We start from the raw sequence: 20,283 nt of genomic DNA, 5'->3' as shown, positions 1-20,283 counted from the left end.
CAACATTTAGAAGGCTTGTGCAGGAGTAAAAGCCAAACATTACAACATCTTTGAATAGATTCACAATTATAACTTACCAACACAAAATTAAAATATAAACAAATGTTGGTAGAAATTCTGATCCTAAATAAAGGATGATTTTTAACTTTACCCCAATCAGCATTGAAATGACCCAGTTTCAGTTCTGAAAAGAGATGGGGCAGTCAGAGCATAGTAAGTGACACATTTATTCTCAGGAAGAAAGTTAGTCACCAACAGCTTTTAAAGATGTTTGTGGTTTAACTTTACATGAAGTCGGTTATGCCTCCCTGGTCTCAGGGAGATTGGAAGATGTGAGGAGGAATGGTCATTAAGTAACTTGAGAACATGGCTGTGCATCAGGAATGGTAAAGTGTTTAGTTCCAGTCTAAAGAACTCTACTCCAACCCTACCACATCCAATACCTCTAACCCAACCCAAAGTACATTCTGTTAATCCTTGAACCACGTCCCCAAGCCCCCCAAAAAACAGATCCTTCCTTATCTTTTCCTGGTATGATGTAGCCCTTCTCTACCCAACATCCAGGTGGTCTTAGGCCAACCTGTACTTAGGCTGATCAGGCAGGAAATTCAACAAATTCGTAGACCACCAAAACTGCAGTGTAAAACAGCATTAAAAGGTATCAGGCATTGCTTTTATTTCCTCCCAAATTTAATTTCTATAGTTTAGGTACCCAATACAAATTCTTCACACTTTGCCTAATTCAGTTGTATGAAACATTAACATATTAGCATTTAATTTCAATTTTAATGCTAACAATTTTTACACTCATCTTATATTCAGATCAAATCTTCCAAATACGTATGCGTTAGATTTCTTTGAAACAGCAGAAACATGGTATTCATCATTTCAAAGGTTTTGAGACACCTTACCTCCCCACGTATTAGCTGCCAGGGGTACGGCTGAAACAGAATGCATGGATGGTTGAAACGTTGGCTGTAGATCAAGCAAATCATTTGGCAGTTTGGACGTACTGTTGGGAAAAATTAAAACAGAACTTACATCTAGTACTCCAGATGAGTGCACACAATGTGAAGTATTTAGTTTCAAATCATATTGGATTTTACAAAATAATCCTCCAACAAGTTAATTTTAGAAAGAAATATCAAAACCCACTCCGCATTTTAATTTTAGGTTTGAAAATTTGCTTCCGATCAAATGAGATGACAACTCCTTGGTTCAATCATTCCTTCCCACCTGACTCCGCAGGAGATGCAACACCTGTCCCTATGCCTCCTCTCTCTCTTCCATCCAGGGGCCATAGCAGTCTTTCCCTGTGAAACAGTGGTTCGTGTGCACCTCTTCCAACCTTGTCTACAGCATTCCATGTTCCCGATGTGGACTCATTTATGGAAGCAAGACCAAGCACAGACACAGATGTTTCGTCGAACACATGCACTCAGCTGTCAAGACCTGCTGGAGCTCCCAGTTACTAACCATATTAATTATCCGTCCCAATCCAACCTTTCTGTTCTAGGCATCCTCTGTTGCCAGCTTGAGGCCCCTCACAAACTGGAATAAGAGCACTTCATATTCTGCTTGGGTTGCTTATAACCCAAAAATATGAACCATGCCCCTCTCTTTGCCCAGACCCCTCAAGCTCCACATTTCTCCCAGTATTTCAGTTAACATGCTTCTTTTCCCTTCTTTGTTCACTCATTTTCCATTCCTAATCTGACCTCCCTTTTATCCCCTCCCCCATCCCCCTCCCAGCTACAGCACTCATTCCAGCTTTCACTCCCCTTCTTTTTTTCTTATTTGATGCACTTTATGTTCTCCTTATCACCTCGTGCCTTGGTTACCGAATTGGCAGATGGATGGAGTACATCCATCTGCCAATTACCACCTCCCACCTCACATATTCACCTATCACTTGCCAAGCTTTGTTTCACCCCCACCTATCTTTTTCAGATTTCTCCCTCCTACTCCAATCAGTAAAGGGTCCCAATCCGAAAAATCATCTGTCCATTCCCTCCGCAGATGCTGCCTGATCCAGAGTTTCTTCAGCATTTCGTTTTTTTCATTATCGTTGGACAAGTTGAGAATGGTAATTATTCGATTTTAAAAGAGGTCAATCCTAATTGCGAATACAAATGGAAAAACATAACAGTAGTTCAGATTTTGGAACAAAAGTACTCAGTATGTGAACAAGGGTACATTGTTGGAACATGGCATTCAAGCTCAGACACCAAATGAGAAATCATTTTGCTTTGAATCATTCTGAAAGAGACCTTGTTTCATTATTGTTGCCCCCTTGTTCCCTAAAATACCTCAGTACCTTGCTTGGATCCAATTTCATGGCTTCAGTTTCTCCTCAATCTTCTTTTGTTTCTATGCAATTCTTTGTCATTGAGGAAGACTTGCCTCCAGTCTTCTTATGCGTGCTGCGATGAAAAACGAAACCAATGGGGGGGGGGGGGGGGGAAGAGTGCATATTTTTCGGAGACTGAGGGGGCAGGTATGTGTATGGTTTGAGGACACCCACTCATTCTGCAGAAGGTCTGTATGCTCCCAATGCATGATCACAAGGTTCTCAATACCAATCGGCGTGTTCCTTCTCCACTTCAAGCAGATACAGGCCAGAGATTCCCAGGAGTCAGTAGGATCGCTGAGGTTCAAGGAAACTTTGAGCGCATCCTTGGATTTCTTTTCTGCGTCTGCAGGTAAAGATCTTGCATGACAAAGCTTGGAATGCAGTACCTGTTTTGAGAATTTTAAGTCACCCAAGTGAAGCACGTGGACTGTCCAACATAGCCAACTGACACGTGACTCGGGTCTCAATGCTGTTGGTCTTGGGCAGGACACTGACATCGGTTTGTTTATCCATCTTGCGAAATTAGAATTTTACCAAGACAGCACTGCTGATATTTTCCAAGTGCCGTAAAACCTCACTCAAGGACATTTCTTACATACAAACTATAACTATCTGCAGGCTATCTGACCACGAGGGTGCAAATTTGACAACCAGACTAGATATTGTCTCTACTCAACACCAGAGATCAAGTTTGTATTACAGGAAGATGTTCAGAAATCCTGGACAAATTTATTATCCCTAATCAAAGAGACAGCACCAAAACAAATGGAATCATTACCAGTCAAGGAAGGCGATACTTCAAATTTCAAAATATACCTACAACACATGAAGAATATTCCTATGTCAGTGTAAAATAAATTGGTCACAGAGCTATTTAATGTGTTTTAACCATAATTTCTCATCATTTTGTCAATATATCTTTGGTGTGGTTACTTCTATTTAGAATCAAGAAGGGGAAACTGCAATTTCCATCAAACCAGATACAGGTGCACAACCTTTTATCCGAAGATCCAAATAACGAAAACCTCCGAATAGCGGACATTTTTTCGGTCCTTGAAGAAAGGTCCTTGAAAACGTTCACCGAGGGCGGCCCGCAGAGGTGACAGCGGAACCTCCGGTCAGTCCTCGAAGAAAGGGGAACTAAATCCCCATTCATAAAAGAGAAGGTGAGGGTATATTGCGCGGGAGGGTTAATAATTCACAATATGCTGCTGCCTGCCCGCTGAGTTAAAAAGTTCCCACGGTAGCACGATACACAGTGTATCGTGAGTCTTGCGTGGGAACTTTTTAACTCAGCGGGCAGGCAGCAGCAGCAGATTGTCGCTGCCTTCAGTTTCACCCCACCTACACCCCTCTGCTTCCCGGCCATGTGTGTGACCCCTTCCCTCCCCTCTCCAGCTCCCCGCCCATTGCACCGGCGCGGGGGCTATGCACTGTCTTCATGTCGGCGATGCTAGCAGGTCAGTGCCAGTCACCGGAGACGTCAGGACCAACGGGACACCGACCCCCAGCAAGCACGGAGATCCCAGAAACCCACAGCCAGCAGCAGCCCAGCCCCGTTCCAACTCCAGAGGAAAACTGCAAACTGGCCGGAGACATCAGGACCACCAGAAGCCGCTCCCCGATGGGCCGCTACGGCGACAAGTGGCAGTTCGCCCAACAGCCCCCTCATCGGGACACTGACCCCTAGGCCCACTGCAAGCACGGAGATCCCAGATCAGCAACTCCAGCCCAGCCCCGCTCCAGCTCCAGAGGAACACGCTCCCCGTAGGGGCAGAAGCTGATGGTGTGCAAGGTACGTCTTGTTCTTGGGGTCGCGCAGCTCGGGCTGTGGGCGAACTGCCACTTGTCGCCGTAGCGGCCCATCGGGGAGCGGATTCCTCTGGAGTTGGAGGGGGAGATTGTGCTGTTTGATCGCCCCCTGCTATCCCAGGGACAGGGAGACAGGACGTTCACCGAGGGCGGCCCGCAGAGGTGACAGCGGAACCTCCGGTCGGTCCTGGAAGAAAGGGGAACTAAATCCCCTTCATAAAAGAGAAGTGGAAGGTATATTGCCCGGGAGGGTATATCGCCTACCTGGAAGAAACCGGACATTTTTTCCAGGATGTCGTCTGCTCACCAAAGCTCACGTTTGGCGCCAAACGCACGTCGCCTCTGCTGCACACGGATATAAGAGTGTGAAAATGTCGCCTTAGGCCGCCTAAGGGCATGTAGCCCCGCTAGGGTGACATGAGTGCGAGAGGTGATTCAATGCTGCGGTCACATTTACAAATTCAGGAATTCATTCAACACACTGCATTTCATACAGACATTTATTCTGCAAGAAAAAACTACATTGAAGACTCAAACTCGCGACCGAGGAACTGCCGGGATCAAGGCGCAAACTCGCGACCTTGCGGATATGAGCCGAGCACTCTACCACTGAGCCAGCCATTAAAATCTACGCTAAAAAATTTCCATTCCGAAGGCCGACAAATTCCGAATTACGAAAAGTGTCTGGTCCCAAGGCTTTCGGATAAAAGGTTGTGCACCTGTAGTGTAATTCTCCGGACTTTTAAAAATCATATGTAATAAACTCAGATAACCTGCCTTCCCTATTTGTATCAGAATTGCTCAGTTCCAATGCAAGGCCACCAACCATTAATATTTGAAGCTCCCTACCTGCTTAGTATTTCCAGCAATCTTCATTACAATTCTCCAGTCATTGTGTTCTATATTTCACACTTAACCATTCCCCCCCTTCAATTTCCTTCTTTTATTTCCCTCTATTTTAACTTTCTCTCCAACCAAAATACTTGCTTTCTCACTATCCCAGTTAAGACGAAGGTCATTAACTTCAAGCATTAACAGTTTCTCTCTCCACAAATACTCTTTGGTCCACTGAGTAATTCAGCGATTTCCAGCATCACCAGCATTTTAGCTTTTACAATATTAAGTTCCATTGTGAATCTCACTTCACCACTCAAATTCAGTAGGCAGTTATACATTGCCAAAAAATAAAACAGCTGCTAGTTTCATACCTGTTGGAAGAACTTGGGGTAGAGAAGAGATCTATGGCTGCGGTTGTGTAGATACTTCCACCTGAAGTAGAACTGGGAGATGCTGCTGTAGTTCCAGAAGATGGATAGGATTTCTTTGCAAGTTCCCTCAAACGCTGCTCCTGTTTGAAAACAACTCTAACTATTTAACAGACATAAGAAAACAATTTTAACAGAGGGTTAAATTTAATTGGACAACTGGAAATGACTTTTTAGCTATGTTATGGATTTTGTTTTGTCTACCTATTACATTTTCACAGCAGTTCAATATAAATTTGAATTTAACAATCTTGATTTTCTTATGATACTTTACAGTTTTTAATGAAAAATGGGCAAGTACCTTTGGAAAATCTAACTAAACTTGGACAATCCCACTGGTACAAGGGGTTCTGTGGGACCATGCCAAAGGTTGCACAGAGATCCAGTGAATGGCAAAACATTATTATCACAATCATAGAAGATTCAGTTCTGTATCTTGTGACCAATTTAGCGCCATGGCAAGGTCAGAAATTCAAAGCATAGATTTGCAGACTACAGTGTGAATTTGGAGATGACAATATGTTTATAGAATTCACAGGAAAGAGGGTAGTCAACTACGAAGCAGTAGCTCTCAAAAGCAGTGACTGAAGACTGGTTAAGATTTGAAATCAAGGATGATGAGTCGATGCTTGGTTTGGTAACTGCTCCACCCAAGACCACAAGAAATTGCAGAGAGCTGTGGACAGCCCAGCCCAGTCCATCAAGCAAACTAGTCTCTTATCCAATCTATACTTCATGCTACCTTCGGAAAGTAGCCAACATTAATGAAGGATCACTTACATCCCTGTCAAATCCGCTTCTCTTGTCTACTGAACGGATATCTCATAAGCTAAGGATGCAGACCCGATCCTCCAAACCACCTTTTTGCAGCTTTAGCACTTTTAAAAATCTGCACTTTCTCTGTAGCTGTAACACCATATTCTGCACTCAGTTTCATTTCTCTTTCTGAACTACTAGTTGTACTCTTATTACTTGCTTGTACTGGTGTATTGTGTGATTTGACTCGTCAGCACATAAAACGTTTTTTCACTGGATCTCGGTACACATGAAAATTATAAACCGATACCATATGGGCAAGGGAAGGAAGAGGTATTTGTTTGGGTGTCTGTAGTTTATTGAGAAGGGTAAAAGGGAGAAGGTATGGATTCCACAGAGAATAAGCTTGGAGGACACAAACAAGAGCAAGTTACCAGTCAGAGAGAGGCTGATGGTGGAGGCAAGAGATTCTGCTTGGTAAGGAAAGGGAGCATGGGCAATAAGCAGCTTGAATTTTAAAAATTGCCCAAATCTGTTATGAAAGCAATATAATTTTCATCTTTGCACATATACAATAAGTTCATGTCCCAAGTAATGTGGTCTCGATGTTCGATTTGTCTTCGACAATAAGAAAGAGGGAGAGAATCAAAAACACAACACACCACCTTGAGCGCTTTCAATCGGGCCTGCTCTTCCTCCAAAGCAGCTTGTTTTTCCCTTTCATCTACTCTGCTAAGTGACATGCCAGTGTTAGAAAGTGATGAGACTGCATTTGAAAGGGTGCTAGCCCTGGGGAAGAAAAAGAGAAAGTGTAAAAACGTAAAATATCTGTACAAAACACACTCACATAACAAGCTTCCAAGATTCAACAAAACCAACAGAATTTGTACAATGAACTCATCTTTTTAGACTGAATCCCTCAAATCCGTTTAAAAAAAAAAAATTTAACTAATTAAGATGAAATGTAGTTTCCCAGAATTTAAGACAACAGGCAGGATTGATGAGCGAATGTAACAAATCAATATATATGCATTCTTAAATTCGGATCCTAAAGAAGATCAGCCCACTCCAATAAAGAGAGAATCAGATTCTTTTAATTCAAATCCCATTCAGGAAATGGACATGAGATGCCATGTGCCAAGTATGATAAAAGGTATGCAGGCCATTTATTCTACTTCCCATATAAAACACAATAATGTTTCCCTCCTCACCTTCAACACTCTTGTGCATCGCCTATACTGAATATTCATTATAGGCGATGCACAAGAGTGTTGAAGACGAGACCAGAGGCGAGGTAGTCTAGCAAGTGTCTTACCCCTCAACTACCCAAGCCTCTCCGTCATCTGCAAGGTACAAAGTGATGGAATTCTCTACACTAACCTACAAGGGTTCAACAGTACAAACAAAAACTGGTCAAAATCATCCGTTTGATCAGCAGTTGCAAAACAAATCATTTTCTCCAACACATTGTTCCTAAATCACATTATTTTCTCTTTTAACTCTGCAGCATTCTTTGGTAACTTTGTGCCTAAAGCTTTGCTATATATGCCGCGGAATTCTCTTTGTTCATGTTTTGGGCACAGAAAATACACAGATTATTCATTTCAAAGTCAGCCTGCTCCATCATTGAGAAAACTTACTGCATCATTGGAGCAGAAAATGCAACGGTTCTTCAAAATGGAAGTTAACCAGGTGACATAGTTTTGAAGCACTAATATGCTCTAATATAGGCATTGCCAGTGAACTCTGATTTCTATCTCTTTTGATAATAACAAGGCATTGCCATCTTTCAAAGCCAAATAATGGCTTTTCTTTGTATCCCAGGTTATTATTTATTTTGAAGTTGCTTTTAAATCTATTTGTAATCCTTTAATCGATGTTTCTCAAATCTAATGCCCTCCAGAAAGTTAGGCAAGTTTGTTCAAAGAATACAAAAAAAAAGCAAAGGAACTATTTTGGTCACTGCCGGATAAGTTGCAAACTTCATAAGCTCCCTAGGTAATTCCCATTCATTCCTGCTGCATCAGTTTTCGGACCAGATAGATCGAGGATATCATTATTTTTATGGATCTGCATTTTAATTCAACGACAAGTGTAGTCTTTAGGATCCAAACTGTGGCTTTCATTTGTACATGACCTTAAACAGAATACCCTTCAGAGGGAAGTAATTGGAGATTTTTCATGGTGGGAAGCAGATAGCCAGCCAAAATATCTCAGTTCCAGCAAAATGTTGACAAGGCTGTAGCCTCTGTCATTGCTGATAAAGCAGGAAGTGAGAGCGGTGGAGTCAAAATTGGAGACCAACGCCAACTATAGCCACATGCAAGCTTAACATATACATCCCAACTGCAACAGTCAAATCATATTTTTATGGAGGAACAGTTACATTTGCAATGCCAATGGAAACAAGAACATTACATCTCAACGCATTGCTCATCTCTCAAGTCAAAGGTTTTCTTTCTGCATTGGTCATCAGAGCTGTTCGACCTGCATCATGGAGCTGGAAATGATAGGGGATGTTTTATAAATGGTCACTATAATGGTTTAGATCAATGCAAATTACCTGCTAGCAGCTGTTGAAGAGTCTTTAACTTTCTTTCCTTCCAATGAAGCTAGATGTTGTTCTAGTGCATCAAGGAGGCTACTTGGTGCCTATGTAAAGAGGAAAAAATCATGCAAATAGCTATTTTCTTGTGAAAATCTGCAACAGAATTTTATTCCCCCAATTACGAAATCACCCACAATAATTTTATCTCCAAAAGAAGTGAAAGACTGAAAACTGTAATTACTCTGTGTTTCTGTGAATTTTAAATAAAGCAAAACTCTTGAAATGTAAAATCTATAGCTTCTACATAGTTATATTAGCACATGCCAATTCATCCGGCCAGAAAAAAAATGCTCTCAAATGATGTTTTAAAAGCAGTACATTCTATCAAGATTGTAATCTTACAAAAAAATTTACCGATGCTCAGCTCCCCTGCCAATCTCCAGAGAGATGGGGGGAGGTGGGGGGGGGTTAAGTACTTAAAATTGCATAATCCAATGTTCATACCATTAGGTTGTAAATTACCCAAGCAGAATATGAGGTGCTATTTCTCCAGTTTGCGTGTGGCCTCGCTCAACCAATGGAGTACCACCAGGACAAAGGTTAGTATGGGAAAGGGATGGAGAGTTAAAATGGTTAGTAACCAGGAGATCCAGCAAGCCACGGCAGACTTAATTACATTCTGGTTAAATCAGAGCGTACGAATTATTTCTACATCATTATGAGTTTTTCTAAATGGCCCTTAGACACAAAATCTGGAAGCCAGCTTAAAGCAGTATAATTAGCAGAAACTTTCATTGGCTCTGAATTTAGTCAAGGATATGGGATGTTTTGCATACAGGACCTGCGAACAGCACATTGATTTTAAAACTGGAATACAACTCCTCTGTAGGAATTCTCCACTCTTTAGCAGTCAGTGGTTATGTGGCTATCGTAGGAATTTCCCAAAAAGTATCAACAAGCAAAATGTCCCGGGCAGAGAATTAACTGTGTTTCTCATCATTTAAATTGTGAAAGATGACAATGTTAACCTACCCAAATTATCAAATCGCTAAATAAAGGTGACCTAGGCATTACAACCATGTGGGTAATTGTAATTCAACCTTGTAGAATTCATAAATCACAACCCAAACATTAAGATACAGAATAAAATTAACTCCAATTTACATGATTAGTATAGTTTTGTCATCAGCAAGCACATCCAACTCAGAAAGATGCCTACCTGAGAAAGATCTGGTATGTCGCCCCTGTCAATTCCAACTTGCTGTATTTAACAAAAAATATGCATTATTATAATGTAGTTTGCATATTTAAAAAAACTTTAATATTTGAGAGTATAGTTAGTGCAGAAAATCTTACTTCGGCAACTTTAAGGAATTCCGAGATCCTCGTCATTCGAGTAAGGAACTTCTTGTATATATCTAGAGCCTCTTTGCACTGATTTTTCTTCATATCAAAGTATTTCTCTGGCAAATATTAAACATAGATAATTAACACAACATTCAACAACTTACACATATTCATGCGGTTGACATCTGTAATTCCCTGCCAGTAATTGTTTCAGACCGAGCCAGACGTACATAGATGTACCCAGTTAATGCTGTTTAACTTATATTGTCAAGTTACGAGACAGACAGGCCTGCTGCCATTGGGAAATCTTTAAATGACAAGGGTGACAACCAGTGACCGTTTTTATAACAATATTACCCAGCTATGAAGTGGAATTAGAAAAAAAGGGCTATAAATAATTTCAAAGTCGCTCATAAACAAATGATATAATGTCCCAAATGAAGCAATAGACAGTTTTCAAACTGCATTGTTATTGTCACTTGGCATTAATGCAAACAAAGAAAATTGAAACCACAAGAACAAACTTGCAATAAATTTGTAATCGCAAATCAGAAATAAGCTTTCCCACCACAACTTATTCCTATGTTAGACATAAAATGCTGGAGTCACTCAGCAGGACAGGCAGCATCTCTGGATAGAAGGAATAGGTGACGTTTTGGGTCGAGACCCTTCTTCATACGAGAGGCTGGATTCTGCTGGGTCTCGCTGCCAGCTTCACATTGAATATCTGGTGTTCTTCGGTGTCAATACTGGCAGGTTTCAGGCCTCATGTGCTGAGCAGAAATCCCAATCTTACTAGCAAAACTGCAGACAATTCCCACACATATTCCACCATTGGAATCTAACAAAAGAGGAGAATCAAGCTGATTCAGTGGACCCTCGAGACTTGTGGGACCAAACTGACAGGTTTTCTGGGCCATTGGATATTATTCCTATTCATTCACCAATACAATTTTAACTCACTTTTGTTTATAAAATAAACAATTTACCCAGCAGTCTGAAAACAATTCCAGTGAGTTTAAAGGCAGTGCAGGAAATAGAATCAGGCGAGCCAGATCCCCAAATCAGCAATTCTGAACATTAGATTTCACTTTATGCACATTATATACATTAGCAGCAAGTGGGTAACATAATTACAATAGTATTTGTTGACTGTAGACTTAGGAAAAAAATCGATGGGCTTCCTTTCAGAAAATAAAATTGAAATGACTGGAAGAACTCGGGTCAAGCAGCATTGATGATGTTATGAATAGAGTTACCTTTTCGTAGTCAGAAATTCATGCCATTTAGTTCTCAGCATAATTTTTGTGATGAAATCCAAAATTAGTGCCATAGCCCAACAATGCTAACAAATCGTAACAAAGTGACATTCTTTAGCTATTTACGGAAATATAATACCCAACAAAATGAAAAGTAACATACATATGAACTTTTAAAAAATGTGATCGAGTTACTGAATTCTCACAAATTGGTCAAAATACTTTCTGAAAAATATTTGCACTTCTTTTATCCTCTCCAAATTATTAATATTTAAAACTAAGGGTTTTATATTCCACGCATTTTATAATCTAAACGAATTAGCACTTGTTCCAATAATTAAGATATTATATGTCCTGCAATTCACACAGTATGAAAGAGTTAAGCAGTAATGCAAGTATTCACAAGGTTTGATAGAACAGGAGAAATGGAGCTCTAAAAGACCAAGGAAATGAAGACATTCAATCTGTATGAACAGTGTCCACTTGGGCTTCAGGTTGCCCTAATAGCTCTTTACAGCCGATGTAATATAGACACGAGTGGAAAAGCCAACATATATTGAACACCTATAACTGCCCTAGGACAACATTGTGAGAATTTAAGAGGGCAGTAACACAATCCTAGTACAGGGAGTTATAGGATTAGTGCACAGCAAATAAGCTGGCATCCTTAAACAGAATGGGTTTGCACTTGTGAAGTAAAAATAACTTACCTAACAAGTTAATGATCCCTTCGTTATATGCTGCAAAAAGTCTTATGGCATCTTTGAAGAGTAGCATGAAAGCTGCATTGATCACACCATTTGTGAGCTCATTGGCACTGACCTGTGACAAAGAAAACCAAAAGCAAGATTAAACTGCAACTCTTTCAGATCAAATATATTTTTCTTGCTGTTACTCTAATTTTGAAGTGAATATAGATATGATTCAGCTTTTTTTCTGCAATGATATCTTAGATGAAGACAGTCGTCTGAGGTTCATAATCATTTTTACACCTATACAGTTCAGAACAATACAAAAAATTATTCTAAAAGACATGAATCTAGAAAAAAAAATCAAGAATGGTTTCAAAATTACAATCACAAACCTGGCACTTTTAATATTTACGTCAAATGGTCCTTTTAAATCGACCATCATCAGCTGACGTTTTATTGAACATTGAAAACTACCCCTTGTGCATAAAGTGTGATCGATATACTGAATTCTCACAAATGCTTTCTGAAAAATATTTGCACTTTTATCCTCTCTAAATTATTATCATTAAAACTAAGTGTGATCGATATACGGAATACATATTCCTTGCATTTTATAATTTAAACTGATTAGCAATTGTTCTAATAATTAAGATATTACTTTACAAATCCACAAGTGACATAATGTAAACTGAATGGGAGGCATAGTGGGTGGTGGGTGTGCTGGTGCTGGGGGAGAAAACCAAAGATTTAGGCAAAGCAAAAGTAGATGAATGGGACATAAAAAACATGGAACGGGCAAGTCACTAGCAATCTATCATAAGAGCAGTACGAGCGCAAAGGACTAAATGGCATAATTTATTCTTATGATACTGAAGTAAAAGACACAAATATAGAATACATTGTGTAAACATGCTTTATATTGAAATTTCCAATCTACTCCTTAAATTTAAAAAAAAATGAAGCTTTGTTGATAAATAACTAAAAAGATAGCAAAAAAAAAATGAATGCTTTCCATAATTGAAGCAAAACATTTAAAAGTTATATCTTTATTCTTAAACATTGGATTTGACACTTGTTTTGAAGACAAAGTGGTTTCCCATTTTTTAAGGTTAGCACGGAAGTTGAAGTTAGTTAGGCCTAGGCTGCTAGGAATTAAGGTACTAGATAAAACAGCATTAACAAGACAACTTAATCAAAAATTACAATTAATAGAAAATAGTTCATAGGGAGAAAAAGAATGAAAAAGAGGGTACTCAAGGAAATATAATCACACAAGATTTTGGTGATTGTGGAATATTTAATTGTTTAGGCGAAATACCTTATTTGTAAATTTAGCACATACATGCTAGGCAAAATATTAATGAGTATTTTAGTCACTGGGGTTGAAACCACAGCCAACAACTATACTACAGAAAGCGAAGGAGGAAGGAAATAAACAGGTTCAGGAACTCATTTTCACAAAAAGGGGAAAAACGAGGAACACTACCACCTTTGCATAGATTAGATAGCCTTTATTGTCATTCAGACCGAAGTCTGAACGAAATTTGCATAGACATGCAAAACTGCAAAAGCCTAGCCATCCCATATTGCCACTTATCTACACGGGTTTCACATTTACTTAGCTTTTCTTTCTCTGGTTTGCTAATCCTTTTAAATTTCATTTAGCCAACTATCTGAACAATTCTTAAAAGTGTTGATATAACCTATGTTTCGATATATGGCCTTACATTGTCAAATCCATGATCTTGCAACCCACTTCAAGAGAGCATTACCCCTGCTAGCTATCCTAAACTTCTTACAACAAGTTAAAATCTCTTCACAAAATTTAAATCTATCAGAATTGCCCCAATTTTCCAGATTTTTCTTTGAACTGACTGATGTTAGTCATTGCCTTGTTACCTGTGCTATACTTTTATTATTACAATGTCTCCAATCGTAATAGCAAACTGATCCTGTTTTAATTCAGATTTTGCATTACACCTGAAAATTATTTTTTACTGATTGCTCAGCTATGATTCTCTCCCCCCCCCCCCTTGTTATTTCCATTTCAACAGCTACAATGTTGAACTTGAACATACATTTTCTCCTGCACTTCCACAGAACCCAGCCCCCTCAATCTACCATTATATATATTTTTCCTAAAGGGTACTAACTTACACAAACATATGCCACTTCACAAATTCATAAATTTTAGGCCATGCCTTCCAGCTAACATCTGTGTACTCCGCATTATAGCAAAGTGCTATATATAGTAAAGTGAAACCCACAGGATATGAAAGGCAGCACGCCCTCTTAGGCAAAGTATACAGCTGCAATAGGAAATTTCCCAGACATCAGAAATCTGGGAATGAGCAACTTGTCCTAAAATGATAAATATGAGAGAGGAGCAAGGCACTAAAGTTGATGGAGCTCAGGGTTGATGAACAGTTGAGACTTGAACTTCCTGGAAGATCACGACGCGATGACCAACCTTCTGACTCAACCAGACAAAAAAGTTCACCTAAATGCCGACTCGTTCACATTCTCTGAAATAATTAAGATCCGTGTGCTTGCTATCAATGGATTTGTGTTGGTATGAAGCAGTTTTTGCTTTACACCAGATCAGCCTGGAGCAGAATTGCAAGAAAAGACTGCACTCTTCATTGAGAAACAAATTGTTGCATAATGCTTCTGATTTACAATATATGTGGTGATCCAGCAAAAAAAGTCTTAAGATTGAAGGAGGAAATCTGGCAACGGCACTTATCCCAACTAAACAAGTTTCTTATGTATTTTTACTAGTTACTGAAAATCAGTGTAATCATCATAAATTTCCGGAGAGAAATCTGCATCTTGCGATATAAGCAGCACCACTCAAATAAGCGAGTTCGGTATTCCGATTGCGCATGCCCAGGTCAAAGGTCACTATGCATAAACTGCCCTGGAAAGCGGTGGAGCAGTGAGGCAGTGGACCTTTATTTCTTCCATTTTTTCCATCTTTGATTCTTCTAGGTATGAAAATACTGCTTTCAAACTATGAAATAGTTGTATTTATTGATCCTTTGTTAAAAGCTGAGATTATTCTATGTTTTTTGTTTCTAAGCCTAATTTCTATGTTTCTATGTTTCTATGTTTCTATTTAAAATAATCTCAGCTTTTAACAAAGGATCAATAAATACAACTATTTCATAGTTTGAAAGCAGTATTTTCATACCTAGAAGAATCAAAGATGTTCCCCCAAAGTGTGGTTGCGGGAGAGGGGGGCGGCATGCGGCATCACACACACTAACTACCCCCCCGAACACACGCTAACTACCCCCTTTGATATTATATTAATATTATTAATTTGCTCCTTTTACCCCATAACCACCCTATCCACTGACGCATAGCCCCCAACTCGCAGGCTAGTCTAGCGTGGGGGGGGGGGGTAGAGAGTGAGGTCAGAGAGAGAATGGGGAGACAGAGAAAAAGGGGCAGAGATAGAAGGGCAAGAGACAGAGGGAGAGGGGGGTGGGTGAGGGGGGGGAGGGTGGGGGAGGAGGGGTGAGAGAGATGGGAGGACGGAGAGAGGGGAGGAGAGGGGGGCTGAGAGGGGGGACGGGAAGGGGGGAGAGGGAGGGGAAGGGAGGGGGAGAGGTGAGGAGGAAGGGAGGGGATGGGGTGGAGGGAAGGGGGACTCCAGCACTTTGCGTCCTTCATCATTGCATGTGTTAATCAAGGTAATTGCTTTTCAATTTCAATGATCTGGCCAGTGTAACAAGCAGTCTATGTTCTTCAAGAGAAAGTAGTCTCCAATTACTTCATCTGCTATAACAAAAATCATTTCAAGAAGAACCATTAATAATAAGGGATTATTGTGCTGCTTAAATTTTGGAGCTTCTTTACACCCAGATTGGTTTGCCAGGGAAAGCACCATTACCAAAGGACTTTGACAGATTCAACTTAACACTTAAATTAACAAGTAAAGTCTTAATACAAACTGATGGTAAAATGAACCAAGATATAATTTTGCTATACGTTCCCTGTCCACAGAGGGAAAAATTGTACAGGAAACATTAATTGTAAAATGAGTTCATCAGAAACTCTCATCTTTAATATATGACAATATACATGGGCTTTCTTTACATATTTTGAAGGCCAGAAATTTTGCATCCAAATGTGCATTAGTAAAATGAAGATAACTCACATTGAAGTCCAGTAATGCATCCATCTGATTCTGTATAAGGGGCATAGTCTTCAACAATTTATCTGTGTTCATTGTCCTCATCACACCATCAGCCCTGATAAAAATAAATTTATTAAATATAAAATGTTTATAGTAAACAAATTTCAGGATGTTTTTGTACATAACTGTACACATGACTATAGTTTTACCAAAATTACTAACATAATAACAAAATTAATATTCATATTAACTCCCTATAATATGCCATCTCCATTTAACTGCATATAAAAGGAGGTGGCAACGTTTCTGTCAAGGATTTGAGAATCTTCTGTCAAAGGAAAATGGAAGAAGTCTTAAACTAATTTTAAGACGCAGGTTGATGTTCTTTTGTCAAGCAAACTGGTCTTCTACTCCAGGGCACGAAATTAGCGGTTGCCCGGGTGACAATGACCACCCAAAGTGCCGCCGGGCAACCTAAACGGCGAGTCATTTTGCCCGGCTTGGCACTGCAGATATTGGTTTATACCGAAGATAGACACAAAAAACTGGAGTAACTCCGCGGGTCAGGCAGCATCTGTGGAGAAAAGGAACGTGACGTTTCGTGATGACAACGGTTGTAGTGCAGTGCAAAGATACCAGGTGCGGGGTGATGAAGGGTCGGAGCGAATGACAGGCCCCGCACAGCAGTGGTGGCCGCAACAGCTGCTCCACCTCCTCTTCCTCCCGCATCCCGCCCGCATAGCGGCCGCTGCTTGCAAATCCGCTAAGGGTGAGGCCGGGAGGAGGGCGGAGGCCTCCTACTGCCGTCTGAAGCGTCTGCACTGCTCGGCCCCACATCTTGCTGTTGGCTGGCGGAAGAGGGGAGGCGGTGGCGAGATCTCAACCGCCTACCCCTTTGGCGGCGGTACTTGGCGGTGGACAGGGACGGCCAAGGCAGCGGGGCGATGTTGTCCAAGGAGCGCTGACCTTCCTTCCTCCCCCTCTCTCTCTCTCTCTCTCTCTCTCTCTCTCTCTCTTGTACGCCCCCCTCCACCCCTCTTATCCTAGGACACCTCCTCTCCATCCCGCACTGATCCCCATTCCCGCCTCTATTCAGTCCTCACTGACATCCCCCCCCCCCCCCCAACAGTCTGGGAAGGGTCTCGACCCGAAACTTTGCCTATTTCCTTCGCTCCATAGATGCTGCCTCACCCGCTGAGTTTCTCCTGCATTTTTGTCTATCCCCATTCATCCTGTACTGATCCCCCCATTCATCCTGTACTGATCCCCTCATTCATCCTGTAGTGATACCCCATCCATCCTGCACAGACCCTCCGATCCACACTGTACTGACCATCCCCCCTCCCATTCATCCTGCACTGAATATCCCATTCATCCTGCGCTGATCCCCCCTCCCCCATCCATCCTGTACTGATTCAAGAAGAATGGGAGGAACAGTATGAAGAAGGGTCTCGACCCGAAACATTGTCTTTTTCCTTCGCTCCATAGATGCTGCCTCACCCGCAGTTTCTCCAGCATTTTTGTCTACCCCCATTCATCCTGTACTGATCCCCCCCATTCAACACCACTGACATCCCCCGTGCTCTCCCCTCACAATTTTACATACTCCAACCAACACGTACTAATTCACCCGTCTCAATCCATCCATTCCGCACTGATTGCCTTCTCAACCACCCCCCGCCATCTATCCACCCCGCACTGATTCACACCCCCCTCTCTGACCCTATTGTGCTGGAAATGTCTTCAGAGCGAACATTGACTGTGTTTGATAACGGAATGCAATCAAATGTGATTTAATTCCCAATGTTATTATTTGTTTTAGTCCATAAAGATGGATTAATTAAATTGTGAACACGTGAAATATTAAAACTGCAGTGTTCGATTGTCACACTGCTACCGTTGACACGTTACTACAGAATTCATTTTAACAGCAAATCAATGCTCTTAATATGGAGTATCAGTACTGTAGTTATTTAATGAGCACCATTCACAACTATATGTTGGATTTATCCAGTCGGTCATATACATCACAAATTTGGTCAGGAGATATTTTAGTTGAAATTTTAACGTTAATTCTGAAGTGGGAATGATGGAAACAGCGTTTATCAATAATTTAAAAAAAATCTGGTGCCGACAAACTGGGTATCTTCATTGCTGTTCACAACACGTGCATCTAATCTGAATGTCCGGTAATGTGGCGTTTTGACACCTTTAAACATATTACCAAAAGAACATTTGCTGCAGTTATGTCCTTTGGCCATCTATTGTCAGGTAGTGTAATGTTTAACCTGTCAGATGGGTATGGTCAGTTTTAACAGCTATTGTCATAAAATGCCTTTAGAAATTTCCATGCAACCTGTATATTTTGTTATGGATAAATTATGTGGAAAGCAAGAGTGTTTCTGTGCCAATAGCAATAACGACCCATGCTATGGCCATGTCATGATAATTTTCGGTCCTTCACCGAAAACATGCTTGCATCAATCTGTAGTGTGCATGGTTAAGCATATATGTTGCCATGGTCCTGGATTTATTGACACAGGTTGATCATACGCTGATTAATCCAACCACATTTGTGTTTGGAAGTGGAAAGAACTAATAGAAATTGTATTAATTGCAATGTGTAAAACGAGTTGAGATACTGTATTATAATTTTGCTGCATGTCATTGTGGTATATATTATGTCTTGATTGGTGAATATGTTTAGTTTGTGACTTTATTTGAAGCAGAAATAATATGTGAATGCTTCATTGAGCATAATTCCGACTGGTAACTATGCACTTCGTCCGAGCACATTATCGCACGCGTCCTGCAAACCGTCTTAAATGACCACCTAAATTGTCATTTGGCAACCTAAAAAGCTGCCTAGGTTGCCCGATTGGCACAGGGGAAAAAGTGAGAGCCCTGTAACTCCTTTGTGAGATTGTTTGATAAGGATGCACAGTGAAGTAGTTTGGGATGAAGGCAATGAGTCAATTATGGTAAATATCCTTCTCAATGTGTCAAGAGAACATAAAAGATGATTCACTGATGTCTTTACTATATCTTGGTTACAAACCTAAACATTTAAGTGACTTTAGTATTGTTAACCCAGGTTAATTGAGAATCAATGTAGGGTAAAGTAATTCAAGACATTATGTACATTCCTATCAAATAAACAAGTGGTTGATGAGTGAATATGATATGGTATATCCATATAATATTGCTTGGCTGACAGACACATTGTGTAAAAAAAACTGGACAGCTCATCACTGAAAAGAATGTTGACTTCACGCAAACATTGACTATTACTGCCAGAACAGGCATAACAACTTATATTGCTAAAAACATAATACTGAGATTTTTTAAGAACAATATGAAGTGGTTTCAAGAAATGCAACTTGAGTATTCATGTGCTGCTGAAAACATTTTGCAACACATCGTTACATTGTCAGACTGGTGGTCTGGCCTCCAAACTAGATAAGTTAAAACTTTACAAATATATATTAGAAAGACTCATTGAACATCACTGACCATCAGCACAGGGGCATCTCGACACTGTGTACTCAGTCCCCTGCTCTACCCTCTCTATACTCATGCACAGCTCCAACACCACCTTTAAATTTGCTGACAATGCCACCATTGTTGGATGAATAGTAGGTAATGATGGGACAGAGTGAGACCGATAAACTTAGCAGTACCAGAACAAGAATCTTCCACTCAACATAAGCAAGACTAAGAAGCTGATTGTTGACTTCAAGGAGGAAAAGCCGAGAATACATGAACAGTGTAGAGAGTCGTCAGTTTCGAAACCCGGGGCATACACACTTTAAAGATTTGTCTTGGGTCCAGCATATTAATTTAATTGCAAAAAAGCGCAATGCCTCTATTTCTTCATAGGTTTGAGGAGATTAGACAGTTTAAGAATAAGGGGTAAGTGGAAATTTGTCCCACTGAACTTATTTCCACATACCTCGACTCCATCCTATCCCTCCTGGTTAAATTCCTCCCTACCCATGTCCAAGACACCTCACACGCTCTTTGTCTCCTCCATGACTTCCGTTTTCTAGGCCCCCACTCCCTCATCATCACCAGGGATATAGTCACTCTACACCTCCATCCACCACC

General features: G+C 40.5%; 1 protein-coding gene across 25 annotated transcripts in view; it reads right to left on the bottom strand.

The window, feature by feature from the left end:
- The window catches only part of picalm (phosphatidylinositol binding clathrin assembly protein), a 120,106-nt gene that overhangs the window by 47,950 nt on the left and 51,873 nt on the right, over positions 1-20,283 (bottom strand). For 13 of the 25 annotated variants that reach the window (XM_033022477.1, XM_033022481.1, XM_033022486.1 and 10 more), the window contains exons 5-12: positions 16,198-16,291; positions 12,051-12,162; positions 10,091-10,197; positions 9,954-9,995; positions 8,750-8,838; positions 6,849-6,975; positions 5,374-5,513; positions 912-1,012 (exon numbers count right to left, since the gene is read on the bottom strand). In XM_033022477.1, the coding sequence (XP_032878368.1) occupies positions 912-1,012; positions 5,374-5,513; positions 6,849-6,975; positions 8,750-8,838; positions 9,954-9,995; positions 10,091-10,197; positions 12,051-12,162; positions 16,198-16,291 (812 nt within the window). The remainder of the gene's footprint in view (positions 1-911; positions 1,013-5,373; positions 5,514-6,848; positions 6,976-8,749; positions 8,839-9,953; positions 9,996-10,090; positions 10,198-12,050; positions 12,163-16,197; positions 16,292-20,283) is intronic. The other 12 variants (XM_033022479.1, XM_033022500.1, XM_033022490.1 and 9 more) reach the window with 1 other exon arrangement.

Source organism: Amblyraja radiata, chromosome 6 (genome assembly GCF_010909765.2).
Source record: "Amblyraja radiata isolate CabotCenter1 chromosome 6, sAmbRad1.1.pri, whole genome shotgun sequence".
NCBI lineage: Eukaryota > Metazoa > Chordata > Chondrichthyes > Rajiformes > Rajidae > Amblyraja > Amblyraja radiata.
Note: the sequence above shows the minus strand (reverse complement) of the source record. Positions and strands in the feature narration are given on the sequence as shown.